The 26,686-nt window shown below is 41.1% G+C and overlaps 2 protein-coding genes across 10 annotated transcripts in view; both read right to left on the reverse strand.

The window, feature by feature from the left end:
* znf469 (zinc finger protein 469) overlaps positions 1–4,951 on the reverse strand; it is a 181,108-nt gene extending 176,157 nt beyond the window's left edge. For 5 of the 9 annotated variants that reach the window (XM_071502919.1, XM_071502911.1, XM_071502902.1 and 2 more), the window contains exon 1: positions 3,819–4,919. The gene's annotated coding sequence lies outside the window, so the exon portion shown is untranslated. Of the gene's footprint in view, positions 1–3,818 lie in introns of all 9 variants that reach the window. The other 4 variants (XR_011694238.1, XR_011694240.1, XR_011694241.1 and 1 more) reach the window with 3 other exon arrangements.
* A 3,865-nt stretch (positions 4,952–8,816) lies between these two features.
* The window catches only part of banp (BTG3 associated nuclear protein), a 37,834-nt gene continuing 19,964 nt past the window's right edge, over positions 8,817–26,686 (reverse strand). The window contains exons 12-13 of the mRNA XM_071503031.1: positions 15,375–15,515; positions 8,817–11,515 (exon numbers count right to left, since the gene is read on the reverse strand). Coding sequence (XP_071359132.1) covers positions 11,399–11,515; positions 15,375–15,515 — 258 coding nt within the window. The 3' untranslated portion in view covers positions 8,817–11,398. The remainder of the gene's footprint in view (positions 11,516–15,374; positions 15,516–26,686) is intronic.

Consider the following 26,686-nt stretch of genomic DNA (forward strand, 5'->3'; position numbering starts at 1 on the left):
AAACTGTTGGGAAGCAAAGAAGAAGAGCGCAGGATGAATGGGAGAGCTAGATTGTGCACTAGGTTGTACCACTGTGGGAAATATGGGTTAATAAAGTTATTAGTCTGATATATGAGGTTCAATTGAGAGAATCTTCAATCAATTAAATATTACTGAGGCTTCCCTGTGTGGGTAGACAGAAATATTGTTGATTATCATAGACATGATGAATCAGCATGATTCAGGATATACCTGTCTTGTGTTGTGAGATGTCATTTAATCTTATGCATTTTAAACCAGATTTGCAGGTTAACAACTTCCTACAAGTAACTGAAAACAAGAATGGTGGTGAATAATTTATTGAGGGAATATTTTAGAGAAATTAGAAAGTGTTTCAACCAAATTTTCTAAAAAAATTCAAATTGGCCTATGTGTGTGCAAAAGGACAGGGCCGTTTGACAGCAAAACTGAGACAGACTATAGGTAATTACCTCACACTACCCCACATCAAATACCCCAAACTATCACTTTAAGGTAAGAGTTAGGCAAGTAGTGGTTTGGCTGAGGGTTCCTCTAGGAATTGAATGTAATGTCCCCAAAAGTTACCTATGACAAGATGTGTGTGTGTGTGTGTGTGTGTGTGTGTGTGTGTGTGTGTGTGTGTGTGTTTCTATTGTTACCAAACTCCTCTACCCACTGGTCATGTGATCAAGAAGAGCTGAACCAGATGGTCAAGAATTATTCTGAATGCTTTCTCTTAGTCTCCCTTTTGCTCTCTCTCTCTCTCTCTCTCTCTCACACGCACACACACATACACATACACACACACACACACACACACACACACACACACACACACGCACACGCACACGCACACGCACACACACACACACACACATGTGCGCATGCACACACAACAACAACAACAAACACATATGGTACCAATTAAAGCATTTACTGCAGAGCTTTGACACTACAGTAATACATTACCACACTAATCTTTGATAACACTATATTCTTTATAGTTCAAAAACATACAATCCAATCCAATATTCTGTTCACTGATACTGATATACAACTACAGGTAGCCATTATGCACTCTGTTTCTGCTGGACCTCATAATACTATCTCACTGTTACCTTTTGCCCTTACAACAAACTGGCTGACTTTGACATTGTGTTAGGTTGTTAAGTTCACTCAGTGCAGGCTCTGGAGTTTTGCTAATCCTTCAGGTTTACATCTGAATTCTCCCTGGGCCTTCTGAGGGCCACTGCCAGCCACACTCACTTCATCATGTTACTCTGCAGTGACAACACGGCCTTTGGGTGTTTCCTGATCTTGTCTCTCACTCTCTAATTGCACTAAACTATCACTGAGCCAAGACACAGCTGGGTACAGTAACATTCACCTCATTTCCCCGAGCTGAGTATTGCTGAGCTGAGTGGTGCAGGCAGGGCGCATCCTTTAAATGAAAAGGGTCTTGTTCAGCACTGATTGCAAAGATAATCGTCAGAGCTGGACGGCAAAATAATGTCCACTCTCCTCCTCCATACTCCTTTCTTCTCTTGCATCATAACCATGGCACGGTCCTGAGCAACTGTCCGTCTTACAGCACCAGACCCTGATTGGACCAAAACACCAACAGCTCAGCCAAAATACAGCTTGAGCCTGGAGGTTCATTTCACATCCTCCTCCCTGTTTCCTGTTTTTTCCAACTAAAGCAGTGCATGTGATTTATTTCACTGAGAGATTTAATGAGGATCTGCTTATAGTTTTCTCCTTTCTTGGTTTGGCCTCACACTTTCTGGAGATGATTAAGAAAAATTCAAGACAATGACATGATGTGACAGGCAACAGAATGCAGAAAGCATGAACGTGCTAAGAAATGAACAGTATCAGGTGGGCACAAGTTATAGGTCGAAGAAACCAACTACTGTGACTGACTGGAAGTTTAAAGTAATTATCCTAAACAATGTCATAAGCACATTTTGCCACATAGTGCCAACTGATATTAACCTAGAGCATATACAGTTTAACCTTTACCTGGTTCATGAGAGCTCTTAAATTTGATCTTTAAACATCCTATGTCAAGTACTGTAGGTCTTTCCCAGGAGAAGCTGCTTGGGTGTGGAGATTTTTTTTTTCAAATAGATAGCAGAAAAAGAACATAGTAATTAGCATGAGCAATAAAACACACCACAGCAAGGCCCACCAAAGCTTTCACCCACATAGAATCCAAGAAAAAAGTCACTGCTGATGCTGACTGTGAAATGATCTCTGTAAATTGCTAACCGCATAACCAGATGTTTACTAAAACATAAAAAACAGGATTTTGAAGTACATTTAACCGATTATTCCTATCCTATAATAGCGATTAGGAAGTGCTTTCAGTACCAACCTATCGTCTCTATCGACCCAGAGCCACAAAGGGAGCTGAAAAGCCACTTCACACTAACAGTTAACAATACAACAGAATTTTTTCTAGCATAGCAACGAACTGCACATCAGCATAACAATTTCTCTTTGACCTCATGACATTTTCCATGCCACTAGACGTTGCACTGGACCACTGGCATCTGAGAGCAAAACAAATGCTTCGCCGGCCATACCTCGGGCCTGGGCTAGCACGCTCCGCCCCCTCCTCCTCTCACCACACGTTGTCAGTCAGCAAAGGGTTAAGAAACCCAGTGAAAGTGACCACTAAACACACAACAAGAAGCACAACTGAATAAAGTTACCCTGTCTACACAAGAGCCAACAAAAAACACTCCCACGCTAGCACTGCCTTTATATGCTCCACTGCAATGCAAGTAATAAGCCAGCTAGCAATAGTGACATTTATCATATTGGCAGTAGCAAGTTAGCTAACCTTGACATGCCTACAGTAGCAGGTCACTGATAAAAACAGAATTGTATCGTCATTAGATTACTTACATGTCAATGAGAAGAAAAGCCAGTTCCAAGTCAAGCTGGAGCCCCACAAGGTTCTCCATATTTCAGTCCAGTATTTTCTCCACGTTCAGACTAGGAAACAATTTCAGCCTTGGTCTTTGGACCAGTTGCACCAATAACACTGAAGGAGCTGGTGGGGATCCTGATGGATCCTATAAACACCTTATGGGTGTTTTTATAGGCCACCAGTGGACTGGGATTCCAGCTGGCAGTCCCCATGGCCAGTCTGCCTATGCACTGGTCTTATCGCTTTCTTTGTGGTTTCAGTGGAGGAAAATTGACCTAAATGCTAAGTACTGCACTGTGCCATCTCATTTGTGGGCAGTCCCTGTGTGTTTATGAATGTGGGGAAGGCCGACAGTTTAACAGTATGGGCTCATATGCACACATACATGCATTAATACGCACGAGCTTCCAGACCAAAAACAAAGAACAGAGAAATTCAGATTACAACACAAACAGAGGGGTGTGACTTTGTTCGCTGCTCAGGACTACATTACTCCACTATTCCTTTACATATAAATTGTTGTTTACTGCTATATTATTGTTTAAAATCTTGTTTACAGAAGACTGTGTTCCATTTAAATGAGCTAGTTGGAGGGTCCTGGTATTGTGCATGCTGCCTCACTAGCATACTGGGACACTTGGTGGCCATCATTAAGGGAATTTGTTTCACCTGTGCTTTCCCCTCTGTAGCAACCCTGAATGTCTGAGCTAGGCTGCATTTCTAGTGCAGTATTTCTGGAACAGAACCTGGAAATTCTGATTTCACTTTCTGTGACTCACTGTGATAAAAGGTTGTTTTTTGGGTTGTTTTTTTTTTTAATTAAAAAAAAACAAAAAAACATGGAAATATAATAAATAAATAAAACAAGAAATATACTCACTCGCTCCAATGTTAAGAACAGGTGGATTTGGTCGCACAGAAAGATTGGCCCTGTGTTTTGGGCTCACTGTTTTCTGTGGGTACTTTCCTAAAGTCTGTCTCTGACCTATTTCTGTGGTAAAATCACGAGGCAGCAAAAAATTCCAATAGAATAAAGTGGGCTTACTGGAGACTTCACTGAGAGAGAAAAATTTGCTATCTTAGCAACATTAAGGCTACAAACAACCCATAATGCAACATTCTTAAAGAAACAAGATCAGTCTGTGACAAAAGAGCCAGTTGTTACACCGTTAAAAGTGAATTTCTGCTGTTGGAAAAGGTAAAAGTCTACCCTTCATATACAGAATGACACCATTTTTCAAGCATGATTTCCAGAAAGAATGATATAACTATTAACTAGTAAAGAAATAACCTTCTTGTAAAACTATTCCAGCTCATCATCTTTATCTGTCACTCCTACTCTCCCTCCCATCTCCCCTTTAATTTTCAACAGTTTAGGCCTTCTATCATAGTTAATAAGAAACTATTATATGTGATTGTGTAAGGATGCACAAAAATGACAATGTCAATTGTCTGTGATAAACCAATGAAAATCAAATTCCCCTCACGTTTCTGCTCGTATTTGTAATGTTAATTAGCTAACAATGACTTTGCACATGAACTTTGAAGAGAGTTGTAATTATCAACTGGCTGTTACAAAAGTATGTGCTACACATCTGTCGGTTGTTAAGCAAACACCTGCCATCACTGGTGTACATGTCTTACTCATTAGGCCAGCTGAAAAACAGAAATCACATTGGTCCCCTCCTCTCTCCCTGTCTCCTTTTGAAATAATTTCACCCCACTGAAATATGTCTGAATCAATATTTCTATCCATTGGTCCTCTTGCTCACTCCCCAGCTCCCTGAAATGTCAGAAAAAACTTTTCATGAGTCATATTGGGTGAGTCAGACCAATCCTGCACATCTCTCCATGACTTGGTTTTCATGTGAAAACTCATTATAACTCTATGCTACTGTCATTTATCCAGCCTGTTTAGCCTGTGACATGCTCAAAGACTGAACAAGGCTTTGCTGTCTTTTTTCCTTTAGTGACTTTGGTGGCAGGCTGTCACATGCAGACTGGGATTAGGTGAGCCTGTGAATGGCTTGGCCTGAGACTGTGTTTATAGAATAAGACAAGAAGACCTTCTGGTCCATCCTGAAACACCAATAGGAGGCAAGTAGCTCACTTTATGAAGGCTATGAAGGCTCATAAACACTCAAAAAACACAATAAAACATGTCTCTCTCCCCTGCATACACACAAACATGCTGTTAATTTAAGTGAGCTAGCCAGTTGCACGCACACACAGAGTGAATCTCTGGGAATTTTGATAGGTTAATGTGTGAATATAACCAGAAATGGTGGGATGCAGTGTCAGACACTGGTTTTCAACGGCTCCAGAAACCTCTTGTCCCTGTTTTCCTGGGCTGACCTCCTGGTATGGTTGGACCAGAAGAAAACATGCTTTGTGATATCTATCATTTATGGCTCCAGACGAAGCCTTGTACTGCATGCCACATCTGGCATAATCATATTTATAACCATAACAAAGATAAGAGGAGGTAAATCAAACACAGCCTCTCTCAGAGCACTTATGTCTGTTCAATGAAAAGCAAATCGGAGTTTCCTTTCATCACGTGAGAGCTTTCAGGCGTTAACAAACAAGCAGTCGTTCTCCCATGGAATCAGAGTCGGCCTCCGTCCAAGCTGGACGACCTCTCTCAGTCCCTAATGTCTCTGAAAACAAAGGACCATTCTGGTGTAAAAACTCACAAACTGTGAACAAAAATACAATGTAAGATGCAGTCCTTTCTATCTCTGACCTATATTTTAAGAACAATGCATGTCTCTCAAAGTGAAGTTATCCTTACTCTGATGCATATTCACACAGACATTATCAATCTGGATTTTTCAATGAGCTGACACACGCCAGACCGGGGAGGTGAAAAAGAAGCCATGCAGGGCTTTAAATCATGGATGAAGGTCTAGAAGAAAACTAACAACAAAGCAACGCCAAAGAGCATTCCATAATAAGGAAAGAGTACTTGCTGTAAATACATCTTACTATTCATTATTGACCCACAAAATACTGTAGTGTGCGAAAGTCTTCCCAGGAATCTTATTACATGGACAGAGGCAGTGTTGATCTTATTAAATTTCCTGCAGTGTACAGTAAACAGTTGGCTCTCAATAACTTGTAATAATGGCTTTCAGCGCTAATAAAAATGTGTTACAGTCACTTGCTCCAACAGACCACAGAGCTTATTGACTAAGTGCCTTTGGTTCAGACACTAAATATCTGCGAGTAAGGTTTGATGTTCATACCACTGTGGCTCATAAAACAGGCATGGCCTCCTAGTCATCTGAGACATTATTTCTTGCAGCCCACCCACTCACCCTTATTATCCCCACGAGACACACACACACACACACACCACACACTGATAATATCACTATTCAAATGAATCATGTCATGTTTGTAAGTTATAAAAAAACACAAGGGAAGGTCCCATACTAACAGGCAATCCACAGGTAGTAATCCCCAAATTAGTGCCACCTTGATTTATGAGGTTGCATGATGAATAGGCTAAAATAGGAGACTGTTATGATTTAAGCTTTCATTTTTCTGAAAGAAAAGGGCGATTTCATGTGTAATGTAATAGGCTAAATTACTCTTTTTTTTTTTTCCAATATCCAAATACGTCTTTTGAAAACTTCTTGGTATACCAAATGTGGCTCCTCGGCATGATGCACCTGCTTCATTCTTCACATGAACACGCCAGTTAACCTGCGAGCTGAGGTAAAGTGTGCGGCACCGGGTTGGAAGAGGTCTGCTTTTTCAATGAAGTGCGAGTTCACGTCATGAATGGAGCAGCAGGGAAAGCAACACACGTCTCGGGAGCCTGTCACAAGCAGCTACGCCCTCACGTCATCACGTCCGAGGGTCTCCTTCACGACACGGACGTAAAGCGCATTTCAGTTAACATGGCAAATAAATGTTCGTCTTACCTTGGACGATAAAGCAGGAAGAGCTCAATCGAGGGTCGGAGCTGACAACAGTTTGCTTTAAGGATAGTCGCTGACCGGGAAGGATTTTGTACCCCTCCTCTCTCACACATCTGGTCCCCGAGCTGAGAGGGTGCCTCCCTTCCACGCAGTTTCTGCAGCGCTCTGCGCACCCACCGCTCACAGATTTCACTTCTTCCCACGACTCAAGGGATTCCCGGCTGGTTCTGAATGAATTAGCGTTCGTAACTTTGAAGCTTCAGATAACAGAAAGTTTAAATGGACAAAGCTGTTGTTCATCCGTGCCGTTCTCCTTCAAAGCCTCATGCTGGTTGATGCAGCGTTCAGTAGCATGGAGGTTAAAATAAAAAGAGGAGAGAGAACACCATGCTGCTCTTGAACATCCATTAGTGGATACAGGATATTAAGAATATTAGACACATTTTAGAGTTTATAGTGGGAAAATAATGTTGCACATTGCATAATTCAGGAAACACACATATAAATCATAACACAGCACTTGGGAAGGGAAATGTAATCATGTAATTGCATCACCTTTAACATAAAATAACTAGTTAATTGCATAAGTTAGTCAGTTTAGCGTTAAGTACTGTAAGTTCTTATAACAAGTGGTGGTGAGTAATAATATTTCTCAATGTCTGTTCTCAAGTGCAAGTTTGCTTTTGTCATTTCTTAACACTTAGGTATTATAAGTTAGAGGCCTGTTTCTACTCCACAGTATATTAACATCTGTCTACTGTGTACAAATCACAATTAGTAACAGTTGTGAATAGAGCAGCCTATAAATCACTACATTTCAGTCTGGGCTGCCTGATTTCTAGATTTTGAACAAAGAAATCTCGTAGTAAAATATAAACTAAACTGTAAATATTCAGAATGGAAGTTTCAATTCATACTGACATATTAATAAATAGTTTTCAACTGATTTTTTTCCTCCTTAATGTATTTGACAAAAAGAAAAAAATTAATTTTCTCACTACATGATTTGTACTGCTGATATTTATACAGTGGCAAGGAAAGCTAAGTGAATTCTTCAGAATTACCTCCATTTATGTATAAATTTGTTGTAAAGTATGGTCAGATGTTAATCCAAGTTACAATAATGAACAAACACAATCTTTTTTACCTAATAACACACAAATCATTGTATTATTCTTGTCCATATTGAAAACATTCATAGTGTAGGCTGGAGAAAGGCTGTGAACCCCTTGGGTAATGATATTAACAGAAGTTGGAGTCAGGCGTTATCAAACCTGGAGTCCAGTCATGAAACTAAATTAGAGGTGCGGGTTAGAGTTACTTTGACTTATTAAAAAAAAAAAAAAAGCATTAAAACATTTGGAGTTTGATGTTCACAAGAAACATTTTCTGATGTGAACCATTCCTCAAATAAAATATCTCAGAGGACTTACAATCAAGAATTATTGATTTGCATACAGCTGGAAGCGGTCACAAAGTAATCTCATAGAGTTTAGATATTCAGCGGTCAAGAGTCAAACTGTCTTTGAATGGGGATGATTTAGTTCTGTGGCTTCTTTCCATAGAAGTGGGCGCCCAACTAAAATGACTCCAAAAGCGTAAGGTAGAATGATCAGTAACATAAAAAAGAACCTCAGAGTTACAGCTAAATCCTTAAAGGAATTATTGAAGCTGGTTAACCCCCCTGTTCATGAGTCTACCAAACTCATATCATGGTGCATGGTTGCATGGAGCATGTTGCCCATGGCAGGACACTCTCCAAATAGAAGAGAAATCCCATACATGCTGGGAAAATGTTTTATGGACTGATGACAATATGCAAAGAACATGCAGCATGTATGGTGTAGAAAGGGCACTACACATCAACACAAATCTGCATGTAACGACAGCCATGTTGCTACGGTCCAAGGCTCGCTGCTGTCTCACTTAAGAATGCAACAACACATACATCCAGAATCGCCATAATTTAATGTGTATAAAGCTGAATACTCTCTCATGCAACAGAAACCCAATGAAAGGACAGAGATGTTTTTAAAGGCAAGCCTTTAAAAAAAAAAAAAAAAAAAAAAAGATAAATCCTGGCTGTGGGAAGCTTTGTTTCCCCAAGATTAACAAACGCTGATTTATGGTCCTAGGGACACAGTGTGTTTGGACATTTTTTCCTCAACAAATATGTTCACTCATCTTTACACATCCTGAGATAACTCCCCCAACCTTATTAAACGTTGGAGCTGAGGAATATCTGCAGCTGAAGTCAAAGCAACAGAGGCTGGTACTTGTATGTTGTAGCGGATGCCAGTAGAGCTGCCGTCAGTGCAGGAGATCACAGAGCCGCTGAGAGAAGGAGAGAAAGATACACCGCCTGGGCTCTGTCCATCACTCCACTCCCTCTCTCCAAACATGTATTCCGCTTCCAAACAATCTCATCTCACCATCCATCACTCATTTCTGTTTTCAGCAGGTTATCTTAGAGGCAGCCTGAGAGAGGGCCTGTCGCTATGGTAACCACTCCAGCCCTTGGATGGAGCCCAGTGTTGTAAAAGTGAAGAGCAAAAGACTATTATGAGCGGGGTCTGTTTCCTTCCAAGTCCAAGATTTAATGGAGCGGTCAGAGGTGGGCGGGGGGGGGGGGGGGGGGGGGGGGGTGAGGGGGTGGGACAGTTGTCCAAGCCAACATTTTAACTCAGCTACATCAAGATTGTTTCAAAGGGATGGATCCACCAGTCTATCCTATGAAATTTTAGCCCAGCTTAGTGTGTAATTTTAAAGAGGAGTAGATGGACTTTAACACGGCTTCCAAAGGAGAGAGAGGAAAACCCGAGTTGAGTGAGAGAAGAGAAATACGTAGGAGAGGCAGAGAGGGAATGGACAAGATGAAGAGGCAGTTTAAAGGGGGTCAGAGACAGCAACAACAGACTGAAAGGAAACAAGAGGAAGCAGCCAAGACCATGGATGTTGTTTTATCAAGTTCATTTTGTCGCCTGGTTCTTTCCCCAAATCCAAAATACACTATTACATCACACTGAGCATGGGAAACTTCCCCAAACCAACACACAGGCTCGGAGTGTCTCACTTATCTCTTTTCTCGCTGACTGCAGAGATATTCATCATTAGAGGAGCATCACCCCAGCAAAACACAACAGTACATGCTCTTTGTTTTTACTGACAGAAGAACATAACCACACAGTGGGCACATTGTGTATTTTGAAGAAAAGCAATTACAGATCAGGAACTGTTATAATGCGGCCAACATATTAATTACAGCCAGAACAAAAGCTTGTTTTTGCCATTTTGTCAAGATTGCTTACCATACAGTAGCCTAATCCTGTTATATGTTATTGAAGTTGACATGATACATATTTACTTCAAAAATAATAAATAAATAAGCTAGACATGAAACAAGACCTCAAAACCAAACTATTATTTCACGCTTTCCTCAATTGTCTATTTGTACCAGATGAAAGGGAAGCCATGTCATAGAAAACTTTGAAGCTACTTTGATGATCATGGCTGATGGAAATAGAGAGTAAATACAGACAGAAACCAAAATAAAAACACACTTTTATGGCAACCACAAACATGTTTTATTCACATGAATGTATCTTTCACAGAGTCAAAACTAGGGGAAATAAAGAACTTCAAGGTTTCCATGGTATTCTACAAGCCTACAAGCAACTTGTACTGTCTACCACTGGCACCATCTCTTCTATTTCATGGTCTTCTATCTCAGAAATTAAAGCTCTCCAAAAATTCCGGCATATTGCAATAAGATAAATCAAACGAAAAAACAAAGCTGTGTGGCTAAAGTAGTATGAAAACAAGCTGAAGAAAGTAAAGGGGGGTAAGGCTCACAGCCAGGAGACACAGTATGGACTAATTCATGAACAGTGACAGAAACCCAAATGAATCCAAACCAAAAGTAGCTGTGCTCAGCTCAATCTGCTGTCCACTGCAGTCCACTGTGACAAGATATGACAGAAAATGGTGAGACAAAGAGCACAGTACTGGTTATTTGAGGTGGGATTCAGAGGTTTTACAAACCCTCACAAGGGTTTCAGGATTAGCCAAGCGGATTAACTCCAAATAACCACTATTTTCCAAAGTTAATGTAAACAAGCATGTGCGCTGATGAAGTGGCAGAGTGATGTGCTGCATAAGCAACATCCTCCCTGGATAGACAATAATCCCACTGTGTATTCTGCGGTGGGCCAGGTTCTTCTGGTGATGAAAACACCAGAAGGACCACAGTTGATCTTGGAGTATCATGGTCTTTTTGAGTTCTCTGTGAACATTTCCACATTGCGACATCTGGTTGGCAATGGATTGAGCAGTTTGCAGGAAAAAAAAACAAAACAAAAAAACAGAAAAATGCGTCTTCTCTCCATTTCATCAGTGATGTTCAGTATTTGTGAAAGTTTTTCTGATTGCTTGTCAGACTGTATACACTTGTTGAGCTCTGATGTTTCACTGAGACTCGTCAGGCCATGCTGCAGACCAGAGTTTTGGGCTGTGTCGAACCAGACGTGGGCTCTCAGGTGGCCACAGAGGTGACAATCTGGACCACCTCGCCATTCTCGCCCTGGATGGCGCCCTGGATGGCCTCCTTTACCTCCATGTCGGCCTGCAGGGCTGGGGCCAGCTCAGCAGCCTGGGACACATGAAAGACAGGAGAGGGAAGTCAGTGAGAGCTTACACATGAAACATACTAATTATGTAGCATCCTGCTTGAGGAGAGGAATGATGAGAGAGATCAGAGAGGAGATACAGCAGAGAGAAGAAAGGGGAAGATGGTGAAAGGAATGAGAGAAGAAGCAGAGTGATAGGTGGTTGACAGGACATGAGCTATTTGTATTTTAACGCTCTCTCACCGCCTCTATGGTCAGTGTCAGACAGAGTGAGGTATTGTACGGGTAAAAACCCCTTAAAAGATGAGAGGTTCATGACTCAGTCCTGGATGATGACCATGAAGAGTGACTCACTCCTTCCTCAAATGCACGCCAAAGGTTCCCTCAAACACACCTGCAGCATTTAATCCTCACTCCAGCCCAGCATGCTGTCACTACACAACAGCGCTGACTCGAGCACAGCTGCACCACAGCAGCACACACAATGCAAAAACAGGCTAACACACTGTAACCACTGGCAGCAAAGAGGCCAAGTAAAGCTCATATGGATCCGTGTTTACAGCTGCAACAGTGGGGCTGGTATTGTTCTCACCTTGTGAGTCTATGTGTGTCATTATGGCAAAATGATTTGTTTGTGTTGTTTGTGTGTCTGTGGACAGGCTTTGTCACTGCAATAGTGCTGCAACTGTGAAATACACAATCATGAAACTTTACAGGTGTGTAGCTGAGTAGTCATAATGTAATAATGTAGTAATTACTACTGAGTACTCATGGGCTGGAAGGTCAACATGCTGATAGGCATCACAGCTGTGTGATCCCATCACAAGATGGCCTCTAGTTTTTTATGAGTGTTTGAAACACTGGACATGTCTGTAGTCCAGACTTTAGACCTGAGCTGGAGATAAACCACTTAGAGTCAAAATTCAACTAACATTTTCACCAACTTGCAGAAATGCCCCATGGATATATGACTGTGTCTTGCCCCCTACTTCATCTAGTTTGTGTAATGGAAACTATTATATAAAAAGAGAGGAAAAATGCAGAGATAAATAAATACAAAAGCCTAAGTAATTTTTCAAGAACTTCTATAAAAGCTTCCATATGTCTGGAAACAGATGAGAACAATTCTCTCGATTCAACACTTTTGAGAAAAGGGGGAAAATAGCAGCATTAACCTTGCTTTGAACTCTGAACTGAAAGTCAGCAATGTTTACACTCTGGGACATCACAACCCAACTGTGACAATAACCCAACCTGTACCAGGCAAGCCAAGCCACGCATCTACAGTATGTTCCCACATTTGTCACTTGTGTCAATGATACTTTGCAATTTATCTTACAATACAGTGACTACAATAGAGTTCAGTTTTATTTACCATTGTAATTGGTTGTTGCTATTCTGTCTCTTCTGCTTTCCGTCCATCCTTCTCTTTTAATTGCATGCATTACATATCATTACATATGTCGTGATCAGTTATTGTTTGGATAGACCTGTCCTAGTCCTTCAAGGCATGCTTAAAAAAAAAAAAGAAAATTAAAAGAAACATACTGGATGTATTTTTACACCTTACATTATTTTCAGTCTGAAGTTAATGAAAACCTGATTTTCACAAGTTTAAATACTGTTTGATGAATAGACGCCACAGACGGTTTCATTCTGTCCCTGACTACATCAAAGCGCCTTTCCTGAGCCCAGACTCCATTGAACGGAAAGCTGACGACTGATCAGACCTGCCAACTTTGTTGATTTTTGTCAAGATCTGTGTACAATCAAACATTACAAAAAAAATCTGCTCTTTTTAGACATAAAAATCCAGTCAAACCAATCAGTTGAATAAACAAACAGTTTGATTGCTTGCTGCACCAAGAAACATGGAGCACAGATTTTGGAATACGGTGCATGGGGTGGCAATAATTGTGTATACTCATGAATACACAAATAAATATTGTCAGTTTGTGTATCATCTACACACACAAAATTGAATCAACATAAAGTGCTTTAACTACCGCTACACTCACAGGGGCAAGGAACCAATTACCTAGACAACTACACACAACAATGGACAACAAGACAGGGTCATAGTGAGATGTCTGAATAAGGAAATCCCAAAACCTGATGTGTGGCTGGTCAGCACATTTGCTCACATTTGCAGGGAGGCAACTATGATCAATCACATTACAAGGTCTGCAAGAAGATCATATCAGGAAAAGCTCTGGTATTTTACACAGCCACATATCATTTGAAGTTCTCTCTGTTTATATTATAATAGAACAAAGACTTGACTCATATCAGGACTAGAGGGCACCCATCTTTAGCATGTGACGTGAGGGAAAGAAGCAGTAAAGAGAAAATACAATATTCAACATGTTTGAGGAAAACAAAAGCAGAGAGAACAATGGGAAAGTGTGACTCTTTTCTACTCCTCTCAGAGTTAAACTGACCACTTGAAAGGCAGCTGTGCCATGTGTCTGCACACCATCCTGAGTCCACATGTGGCTGTTGCTAACCAAGCTCAATCATCAAGGGATTGTAGGTATATCAGTTAATTACTACTCTTTCCTTATAACACTCCATCCACTCCACTTTATTATGTTAAATTACTTTGTTACTTTGTCCAAACACCCGTCATAATGAAGCAAAAAGCAGGACCCATTGTACCTGCAAGTAGTTTAGCTAAATTGCTGAAATTACACTCATATGTCTATTTCAACATTACAGTAATTATCAAAGAAATATTTCAGGACATATTCTGCCTTCTTATGATGCTAATCAAATCATTATATTACAAAAGACGGCAGTTGTCAGCCCCAACAACCAGACACTTTGGCTCCTAGTTAGCACTCAATGTCTTGAAAGAAGAGAAGAAATTTTTAGGTGGATGGAGTTGAATTATTCAGTAAAAAGACAATTAACTATTGTCCTTCCTTTAAAAGAGCATGTATTTTTCACGTTTAGAGAGAATGGATTTTTTTTTTTTTACTTATGTGACATTTTTTGGATTAAAAAACTGTTTTTTGGGGGCTTGACACAAGCACAATGAACCACTGTTCCAACTGGATGGCTGTACAGAGCTGAAAAAGGGAAGGCAGGCGATGTGAGGTGACTGCTTGTCGAAGTATTTCAACACTTGGATGAGCATGAAATTCGACTTGTTGAGTCATCAGTACAAACAAATACCAACTGCGCTGAAAAAAATACAAAAAAAGTTCATTAAATAAATTAAAATGGTACATGGCTGAGTACTTCATTTTAGGCGATAACTGCAAGCTCCAAGGAGTATTGCAGCAAGAAACATTTCAGAAACATTTCATCACTGAGCTCAGAATTCAGTTTCCTGTGCCACGGCTGGCAGAGAGGCAGAACCTTGTTGGATAGTTTCAGCAAGTTTAATGAAATCCCTTTTGGATTTTGTATAAATTTTCTATGACTTGGGGTGGAGTGGTGTTGTTTGTCTGGAAGGACAGTGTTTTGAATTAGCTGTAAATGTAATTTTGTGGCTCTGACTGGCCTCTTCACCAGAAACAGTAGATGAGGCACATAAGCGCTCTGTATTTAGTTCCATTTGACATACCAAACTAACAAAAAAGCAATATTTAAATATTATATATATATATATGAGAGAGAGAGAGAGAGAGAGAGAGAGAGAGAGAGAGAGAGAGAGAGAGAGAGAGAGAGAGAGAGAGAGAGAGAGAGAGAGTTAGTCCACAGTTATTTCTTATGGATGTGAAGAGGGACTGATTTAGATTAACACTGGGGTCTGTTTCACCTCAGACTAATGATAGCTGCATATTCCAGATTGTTTGCCAGTTACAAACAATCTGTGTCTGTGCACACATGAAGGAGAGCCTGGAAGACTTTGTGTTTTTGTGTGTGTTGTTTTACCTGTACGGCAGCTGTGTGGTCGGCAACGGGGGCTAGTTGGACATACTGCACTTGGATGTCAGGGGGGAGAGGGGAGCCCTCTACTGCTGTGGCCCCTCCATCAGCTGACGCCACCGCTATCAGCTGAGCTCCACGCAGCACCTAGAACAGACAAGGAGGAAGAGGACAGAGGAAAGTTGTTAACCATCACAGGCATTTTCTGTCTATTTTCAGTATCATCATCAGTCAATCACTCTGCTTTTGTTTTTAAATAAAAGTGAAAAAGAAATGAAAACCCACATCATCAGCTCCTTCCAGCTGAGCTTAAAAAGCAACAATCTGGCTGGCTGTGCAATGATCTACAGCACACTTGAATGGAAACAGGAACCAAATAAAAACAAACAGCAGAAAGCCTCATTTGTGCGCTATCGGATGTGTTTATGTTCTTTTATTGATTACAGCCATCGATGTGTACAAGCACGGTGTCACACAAACACACAAAGTAACTTTGTGGCAAGGAAAGAGTCATGCAGTGGTATCTGAGTGATGTAAATAAACATTTCAGCTACGCTGTTCTCACTCCTTCGCATCCCACCCTCTGTTTATACATCGAGTCGGAGAGGAACTTTATGGTCCATTCAATTCAATTATATTTTACAAGTTTTGAGTTCCTGGATTCCAAAAAACACGATGTGCTAGTTAGTATTTGTTTTTATTTGGGTTCATTTCATTATCTAGACAGAGAAATAAAAGGAATTGGCAGAGAATGGTTAGTGAGACATCACAGGGGGATCCCAATCTCCCACAGCATTGAAAGTCAGCCAGGCGACATCAGAACTCTGTGGTCTCGATGCACTAATTACAGAGCAGTGCAGCACAGCTGGAGTGTTGCCGGGTACTCCTATAGTTTGTTGAGGTTACTCCTATATATAGACTACAACCACAAACTCACAGAGGATATGTACTTGTGCGGGGTCACACACAGACACACACACACACACACTCGCACATCCTGGGATTAGGAGAGCACTGCTGTTAATTTAGATAGCATAACTCCCATGTGACAACACACATACAAATTAACGTACAATCATCCTGTCAACACAAACACAGAGAAAGACAGATGGAGGGAAACATTCATTCAGCTATGTGCTTGTGCATGTACATTTTAATCAGACAAGAGGTCAGAGACCACACTACTACCATCCAGTGTGAGCCAGAACTTTCCAACACTAACTTTCTCAGAGCGGGGGAATTGCTGGTTTGAAATAAAGGGCATTCCTGCATGAACTGACAACATGGTCTCATTTACATTTTTTTCCCAGTTTCATGGTCTTGGACTGAGGACAGTCCTCTTCAGCGTCTCCTTTCTGGCAGGTTTCATTTGCATGTTGTCTTTGTGTGCTTTCTCTGCAATGTTATGTGACGTCTCTGTCTCCAGCTCAGTCTTATTGTAGCTGCACGTGGTGCTGGGATTGGCTGGGACATGCTGAACAGACATTAAAAATTTAAGGGAGAATATGCAAGCCTGCAGAAAAACCCAAACCTCACAAACCTCAATTACAGATGATGTTTGTTGCCCCCTAACCCTTCCAATCCCAAAGTCCCACACCACCTCCCAAACCCAGAGACCAACCTTTGCTTTGAAGTTCTGAGTTAGTGACAGGCCCAAAAGGTTCAGTTAACCCCCCTGGTACCCACTGGTTTGCCTCGTCATCTAGCAGACTTTGCCAGTTTCACCACAAAATCTGCCGCCTCATCACCATAATGCGCCAGGCCCGGATGGCCCGATGGAAGCTATTAGTGTAAGCTGTCTGCCTGACTCACACAATCAGACAACAGGGACACTTCAAGACATGGTTCGAGGGTTTATGAGCTGGGCTCCTAATACAGCAGAGGACTATTAGAGCTGGGTCAAATGAATCACAGTGTTTGATGACCCATAAAACATTCCTGATCAATTAGAGAATAAGTCTGGACTGCTGGTGTAAACAGCAATCAGACAGTTAAAGGAATCGCTCGACATTCTGGCAAATGTGTGTATTTCTTTCCCTGCAAAAAACGTGCGAAGATAAGATCAATACAACTCTTGTTTCATGGCGTTGGAGCCCGCAGCCAGTTAGCTTAGCTTAGCATAAAGACAGGAAGCAGGCAGAAACAATTATCTTAGCTCTGTCCAAGGTAAAGATTTAAAAACAATCCAGCTACAAGTACCTCTAAGCTCACTAATTACCACACTACCATTGGACACAGCCAGGCTTCAGGTCTTTCTGCCAAGCTAAGATGGCGTCTCCTGGCACCAGAGAATGATTGTACTTCCCAAAATGTCAAAGTACTCCTTTAGGGCAAATTCACAGCATTGTTAAAGTAGGCATTATTCCAGAAAGACTAAATTCATGCCAACAGTTCTCAGTTACTCATCCTATTGAGAACAGTGAGAAACCAAACACACAACCAGCTGCTCTAGTGTTTCTTCATGGCAGCCATCCATAGAGATGCAATCTTATCTCCACAATTCAACACTCTGTTATCTTATAAAGACTCAAACATGGTTTCTGTCAAGTACTCATCTGTCAGCAGTCATATGTATGTGCGTGAGTGTAAAATCAAGCATGATGAGGAGTCTGTGCTTTCCAAATAGTGTATCTAAATGTACAATTACCAGGATTCAAGGGATACTATGGATGACACTTGAGATCGTAAACACTTGTCTCCTTCAATTAGATCCTCAACCTCCATTTGAGAGCAGTTTGCATTCTCAGCTGTGAGGAGCAGCACACAGAGGCTCACAAAAGCATTTACAGAGTTGGAACGGTGTGTGAGATCTCTGCAGCGATTACACAGGAACTTCTCAGGCCCACATCCTGTCCCACGACTTGCTTTGTCAGAACAACTTGTCTCTACTATTTGGGTGAAATACTGTCATGCTTGGTGAGTCAGTCGAAAACAATCAAAAACTTAATCTGCGGCTCAAGAGATGTACATACACTTCACAGAAGCTGCCCAGAAAGTGTACTCAAGAGTGCACTCCCTACTAGCATAAAATATGGATTTGTTGTCTATGATTACCTCAAGGTTGGAAGTTCGTGTAAAACACTATTGAGCACTATTAAGCAATTCTGTGAGTACTGATGATAATTACCTCTCATTCAGCTAATAGGACATAATCATCATTAAGCTGGTTGGCAATGATGCAAAAACAAAAATAATTGTATCAAGGAAAGGTTTTATGAGGTAGAAAATGGTTCTGCTTATAGATTATGTTTAATTAATGAAGATTGTTCGGAGAAACTAATACGTTATACAACAAGGTGACAAATATTTGAGGGGGCTTTCTTGGAGCAGGCAAGACCCAAGACACTGGCAAAACTTTACAGTCTTGCCTTGATTACCTAACTGCATCAGTTTGCAACTAAGAGCTAGGCTGACGCGTTAAATTGCAGCCCAATATATTAGATTTGACATAGTAAGCTCAATTTGTCAGAAACACTGGGCCATCAGTAGATCTTAAGTGCATTAGTTACTGTTGACCTCAAGGTTTTAAGGATTGGGACCCTTAAATAATCAGAGCTGGCTGGCTGGTTGGCTGGCTGGCCACCCATGTGCTTGTGGGCCAAACAGCACAGCAGACAAGCAGGATTAAAGGGCTATGATACTGCAGCACATTAATGGGGAGAGGAGCACTGAACAATCAAGAACATCTTAAATTCTCCACAGGCTTTGCAAGCTGCCATGGCCTTGAGAAAAAAAAAGAAAGAAAAGAATAAATCTTTTGCTGATGCTGTAATGCTTTCAGTAATGGATCCAGGACACTAAAGAAATACAGCAATGGCAGAGGAAAGACACAAAAAATGAACAACAGCAGCGGCTTAATGCAAAAAACATTCATGATTTCAAGTCTGAAAGACAATGACCAACTGGATAAACAAGAGGTTTTGAACCCAGCCCTCATCTCTGCTTGTCTGAGGATTTTCAAACACACTTTTCTTCTTTACGTCATATGAAACTAGTTAAATTTGAATAATGAAGGATTTAAGACAATATGAGTTGTTCAGAAATAAAACAATGCCTCTGAATTCCCATCTCAATCCTTTCTCAGTCTCAGAGTAATGCATCACTTAAAAAAAAAAAAAACTTCAGCAGTGCACATACTTGGTGCAGGCTGGCATCAATTCCCAGGCTCTCAGGAGGTCTCAGTTAAACTCAGCTGTGAATCGGATGATGCTATGAGTCACTCGCTTAGTTTGCATGTGTGTGTTTGTGTCTGAGTATGCTTTTAAAGATTTTGCTTCACCCTCACTGTGATCAAAGTATGCTGGAATCTCCCGTAACGTAAGATCGTGGTTTTAGAGGAAACAAAACACATACACATAAAACTGTAAAAAAGAGGAGAGCTATACAAATCTGGTTCCTATCATTCCCAGAGGAATACCTCCTCTTCTTTTTGCATCTGAAAAAAAAACAAAACAGGGAAATGAAAAAAGAAACATTTGGACTTTGGAGTAGCTGGAACTTCCTCTCAGCTTCGCAGCCGTCAACAACATCTGCAACTGCCAGCCCTGGACAGATGTCCAAGCAGAAACACTGGCTCCGGGTGAGTAGGTGGGGTGGGAGGGGAGCGGAGGAAGGCGGGTGACTAAGGGCTGGCTGCAACTTGGCTGTAAGGATGCCCATAGACACAGCAGAGGTCTAAGTGCTTGTTTAGCGTAGACTGGGAAAGTGAACACACTGGCCTAAATATGTCTCACTGCAGTCATTAAACCTCTTAGTTACATATGCCTTTTCACATATGCCTCAGCTCTAACAGAAGAGTTGTGATACAAGTCAAAAAATGTCAGAAGATGAAATAGAAGCCAAAGAGTTTCATGCTTTGTTCCTCTATGATGTGTTAATTCTCTCACTTATATGCAGTTATATATAAGACTTTTGACGAGTGATATGACCATACATTATTGATATGTCCATCTCCTGTCTGCACATTATTCTTTCAAATATATACTTCTTATAAATTTCATGTCTTGCAAGATCCCTGACCTTGTAACCTGGAGCACTGCTTCCCATCTCCACCCACACCATGAACACTGTTTCTACAACAGAGCTCAACACCTGGATCCAATCAAACCCTCCCTTGCATCCTTTGCTCTGCAACTCCCACTAGCAGATTGGGAGTCAGATTCAGACAGGGCTCAGAGAGGTTTTATGGCAAAACCAGCTTGACTGGAATTCTGATCCAGAACCAGCAAATCAAAAGGGGGCTGATGACAAAAATAACAGCTATAATTAAAAGTCAGGGCCCTTTAAAAAAAAAGAGAAGAATTCCACTGATGGTTACTCTGTTCTCTCGTGCAAATACAAACTTGGCCTGCCTAATTGAAAACGGCATTTTTACAATGTCGGTAAATTTCATGATATAAGATGATGACTTTATCGTGTTTCCAATTATCCTGTTCAATTCAATGGAGCCAGAGGAGATGATACACACAGGCTGTAAAACTTAATTAACAAAATATCACACTGCAAAAAATACCCATCTTAACAAGTCATGTAATCTAGTATTGAGTCAGAAATGCACATTGATGGAGGCCAAGATGTTTCTAACATGAAATGTCATTTTCCCAACACAACTGAAGTCATACATCTTAGGCTAAATCTACACTAATATGTTCACTTCTGTGTGTCCACACTGCTCCAGAGTTTGAGAGCTCCTACTGCTGGCCCCATTTTAGTTTGAAAACTCTGGGGTTGCGTCATAGTCTTGATGGACGGAAACGGAGACCTTTGCAAACAAAGGTGCAGACACCCGCCTCACATCATAATTGGGTCTCATCAGTCACAAATTAACAAATTATACGTGTTTTTTGCTGTTACTCGTTTGCAGTATTTTCTGCAACTGACTAAATGCACAGTAGACAATCTTCCTGTTTGGACCAGTACATACATTCCCAGTGTATGTGAATGGTAATGTCACATGTGTTTTCAGGTGTGTTAGTATGGACGGAGATTATTTCTGATATGGTCGTTTGAACACCGTTTTAAAATGAAAAGCATGGATGTAGCTTTATTCTGTTTTCAGTTACTGAAACTTACATTTAAATATCCAAAAACATATAAAAATACATTGGAAACTAAATATAACTAAATATATCCAACAGACCTTTTAAGCAGTACACACCAACCACCAATAAAATTCTCTTACAGAGGACTCATGTACTCTCAGCACCTTTGACACACAGCAGCCCGGAATCCAAGAGTTTTACTTCAAATGTCAGATCTGCTGTGAAAGACATCTGTCATCTTACATCAGCATGTACCACACTGGAGTGTTTTAGATGTTTTTACTGTGCCTGTCCATTTTCCAGCACTACGAAAAGAGGAAGCAAAATAAACTGTTTAGATGACTCTCTATCATGCGACATCCATCTCAACCATCTGTCTTGCCCTGTCTCTGCCATAATTATTTGTACAACAGTCACATTACTGTCAAGAAGAATGGGTGGTCTGAAAATATCATATTCTGTTGGTTTTATGCATGGGTGAATTTTACTAAACACCTTGTAGTTGCAGTGTAAGTTATGTATGTTATTTTTCTATCGTTCTCAGGAAAAACAAGTTCCACTGTTCCCTCACTGCTAGTCATGCTGCTTTTCACTTCATGTTTGTAGTGAGCGTGCAGACAAAAACCATCAGACAGGCTATGCTCTATATATGCCAACAGTGATTTGAAAGACTGCTGAGTAAGTTGAGCAAGTCTGTTAATGAAGTTACTCCATGCTTTTTTCTGTTTATGACTTTCTTCTGTGTTAAATACCTTGATTATGATGTTTACATGACAAAGTACTACCTTAGCCTGGTTATAATCAACCTACAGTCCATGTCCCTGTCAGTATCCTGCTGAAGTTGAAACTGATGGATGATGGGAGCACCATAGGCCTGGGACTGGTGAGGTAGGGCTAAACAAAGCCTGTGCTGATGGTGAGACACACTGAAAGGCATCTGGTCTCAAACATCTGGTCCCTCTGACTCACACATCCAGCAACCCTGAGCTCTGCCCACAAAGACAAAAGAATACACCACTGGGGGTACCCTCCTCTGCACTGCTCCGAAATGCTGAGTTACAAACACACACACCCACATACACGCAAAAACTTAGGATTCCCCGATCCGTGACCCTTTATCTGTAGGCCATGATGCCACTGGAACACAAAGCAGACCACTACTCCTTTGAAACAGGATCCACCACAAGTCACTAGTAAATCCTTGACTGCTTACATACATCCCACTTCTACTAAACAATGGTCATAAAACATCTTGTTTCTATCTTTTCATCTCATTTTTCTGCTCCCCTAGCGCTGTGAAGCACAGGAATCTGAACAACCTCTTACACACTAGAAACAACATTCTTGAGCCGAGCGAAGACGAGGACAACTGAGTAACTCAGGCCAGCAGCCAGCAATTTGATTCCAGCACAAATCACACCCTGATTCTTTGAGGTTAACTTTACACATTGTTCAAGCATCTGCTTTGTGTGTTTGAATGACAAATATAAGAGATACTGTCCTAAAGCGCCAGATGTTTACCAAAGCCAACTGACAGCTGACATCAAAGGAGGTGATGTCTCTCGCACAAACACACCCATCTGTAAGAACGCCAACACTTCCAGTATAGCATGAGTTCCGAGCACAATACACTAATTTAACTGTTTCCCTTCTGTATTACCTCACTTCACTGTCTAACTTTTTGCTCTTTTTTCTTAACCCCTCCTTCATCAACCCATCTATACATCCATCTCCCTCTGTGCACCATCACTCTAACATGAAACCTACTGCCTGTATTTTTCCTGGTCCTGGACTGGTCTTGTGTTTACAGGTCCTGGCAGCATGGCCAAAGGGACCAGTGCCGAGCTGGACTCTGTTCTGTGACCCAGTTCCCACATCGACTATGAACAATGCCACTTGGGAGGATCCACCAGATGCACCGTAACATGTGCTGACAGGAAGAGATGGCAGAGGTTCAGTTGGGGAGGGACTGAGGTGGGGGGAACGGGTTCATACTCTTGACAGTCACATCTAAAGCCCCCCGATGGGCGGCATTTGGATCCATCATCAGTAAATGACGCAGGCAGATGACAGGATTAGTAACTTTGGTAAAGGTTTATGGCTGTCTCTTGAGATGTTCTGGATTTTTCAGACAGAGACCACATGGGTTTAAAGCTATCTGAATGGGGGAGTCCTCCAAAAACTGTGAGCTCACTCAAAAGTCGATTTGCTGCTCCTTCTATTGTTAGATTATTGTTATTTTCTGCTTTCTCATATTTAAAAAGAAGAGTGACAGCAAAAAAGGATTGGAGAAATAAGGGGCCATTGTGGCCGCATTGTATTTGCCAGAGCCAACATAACCCTGTTCTATGTTTTTATGTGGCACCTGGTACCATGCATTTGTTTATCAGAGCGTGTTTCTGTCCTATTCAAAGCTCAAATGGTGTCAGTTTTCAATCATGAATGGGACAAAACATCTCTTCCAGACAGTCTTCCTTATTGGCTTTCCTCTCCTCATCTTTTTGCTTCTCCCTTCCTCCTCATCAGTCACTCCTTTCATCTTCCAATCCTCCATTTGGTCTGCATCAGTGCAGGGTAAGATCACAGACCAGAAAGAGAAGGGCACTAGATAAGAGGCTATGACAGACAGGGAGCTCAGTAAAAGAGTAGTTATTTTATAGTTTCATGGGTCTGCCTTCTCTTCCGTCCGCAGTAGAGGGTTTTTATAGGCCGGCAGAGAACTTTGGATCCCATTTTGCTCAGACTTTCAGCTGGCACGGTTGCACTAAGTCTGGCACAGGCTGGCATGAAAGCGGATACACAAACATCTGCAGCCGAACTACACAGATTCAATGTGTGCATGAGGAGTTAGACAAACACACAAACAAAGTGAATAGTGAGATGTGTGTAGCACACTGTTCTGCTCACTGCATGCAGTAAATCTCCCGCAGGGTGATGGGCGGACAGAGGGCAGAAAGAGGGATCAGTCTGCAGCCCTCTCAACATTTTTTTAACGCCGCCTGTCTCCTCAACTACAAAGACACCAATTTATTCTGCCAGTAAAGTTGGACCAGGGGTTTGAACCCTTATCCATTAACAAAGCTCCAAAACCTCTCATTTATCTGCAAAAATCTTGCTTAAGCATTATGCAAAAAAACCCAAAGAATGCGTACTAGTGTACTCACTGTATGAGTATGATTTATTTTTTAAGGATGAATATTTTCTGTTTTCTCTACAACAAGTGATCGCAAAATGCATTCATTCCCTGATCAAATGACCACACAGGGAAAAAAATTATTTTGCAAATGCAGACTTGTCCATGCAGGACTCCTCATATTGAAAATGCATCACAACCAATATCAACCCCCAAGGTTTTTCCATCGTAACGCAGCCAATACACACAATGAATTTTATTCTGAAGTCAAACATGTGATTCATGAGAAAACACCTCAAAGTACCTCACAAAGATATTATGAAACTGGCCTGTGGAGAACATTATGTACCATAAATAGCAGCCTCATGAACAGAACATGAACAAAATCAAAACAACTAGCCAAGCAGTGTACCAATTTATATTTTCCAACTAGCATACCCCATTTGTTCTAGGGACACGCAGTGTAGTCTGTTGATAATTAAATGATAGCTTTGAGGGGGAACTTACAATATGTGTTATCTATTAAAAACAAAAAGATTGATTAGACATACACAAAAGTAAATTAACAATCCATTACCCATGGCAATCCCCAGTGTAAAGGGGAAGAAATCAGCAGAGGGAATTACTAAACTGCTTCCAGAGTGAAGGCCAGAAGAATACTCTCATAATAATAATAATGATCTGTGTCCAGTAAATAAATGTTGCTTCTTGTGGCCAGGCACAACTGAAATGACAGTTTCACACATAATTGAGATCTAATAAAATAAATGTGTTCTAGGCAACCTCAGAATGTGGATTTCGATAATAGCTTTTAAATGCAACAAATACTGCAGATAGACACAAAGCAAGCAAGGTGCAGACAAACATGGAAAACATGCACAACAATTAAGAAACCCTGATAGAGACACAGACAGACATCTAAATGCAGCCAAGATTTAACCTGACAATGGACACATCTGACAGCGAATGTGTTAGGTGATTGGATGTGGCAGGTGGCCTTTAAAAGACAGGTGGAGCCATAGCTACACAGCAGAGAGAAGATGAAAAGAAGCCAGAATGACATGGGGATGGGAGGAAAACTGCCCCAGAGAAAGAAGGGAAGTGAGAGAGCTCTTGTGTGATGAGTTGCGTGGGCTAGGTTACACTAACACAGCCTCAGCACTATTTTGCCAGATTACAAAAACAGTGACATCATACAAAGCCCATTTGATGTAGGCCTCTCTGTAAACACACAAATTAAGACATTTAAGAAAGCACACATCAGGATTAAGTCTGATCTGTATTGTCTTTGTCTGAGGTTCTTAACAAATTCTGGTCCAAGATATACTACACCAATCTTGATAAATATGTAATATGTCATTTGTATGCAACCATATCTGGTCAAGAAGATAGATCTCCTTGAATGAAGTGCAATCACTAATGTCATACTTGTTTGGGCTCTGGTTCCCTCGAGCGTCTCCATGTTCTTTCTGGGATTCATCAGATATAAGAGCTGACCTAAGATTCACCAGGCCCCTCCACTCTATGAGAATATACAAGTGAGGGGACATTGCCACTGTAGTGCACCACTGCATGTGTGTGAAAAGCTCGACCTGCAACATGAGGTTTAAAGAATAAGTCAGTGCATGTTTGTTTTGGCACTGCACTCATATCATTTTACAGACCCAATCAAAGTATGAGCTAAAAGAGAGGGAAAATAAAAGAGCTTTTTATTGGACTAGGCTCCCAGACACTGCCAAGGGAATAGAGGCCTTTGTGCAGCTTTTAGTTCTCACATCCTGGGACGCTTTAGTGTCTATTTGCAAGGAACTATTGCCTGTACATATTCCACATTGAAGTTTTAAATAGTGCATCTGCGTCAGGCGTAACATATAGCCAATACAATAGTTTAACCAGATAAAGCTGGTGGAAATCTGGAGACATGCTTCATCTACTCTGTGAGCTGATATGAAGAACTGATGGAAATGTGTGTTGTTGTGCAAAATCTAAACCAAACTCTGACCAAAAATTGTTCAAAGATCCTAGAGAGACAGGAATGCTGCTGTCAGGCTTAGCAAAGTAGGTCATTCGAGGACATGAGCATGCATGTGTGTTTATGAGTGTGTGAGAGAAGGAGCATGAGGATGTGTGGTGACTACCTCAAT

Source organism: Trachinotus anak, unplaced genomic scaffold (genome assembly GCF_046630095.1).
Source record: "Trachinotus anak isolate AG129_WGS33_773 ecotype Australia unplaced genomic scaffold, CSIRO_AGI_Tana_v1 ptg000002l, whole genome shotgun sequence".
NCBI classification, from domain to species: domain Eukaryota; kingdom Metazoa; phylum Chordata; class Actinopteri; order Carangiformes; family Carangidae; genus Trachinotus; species Trachinotus anak.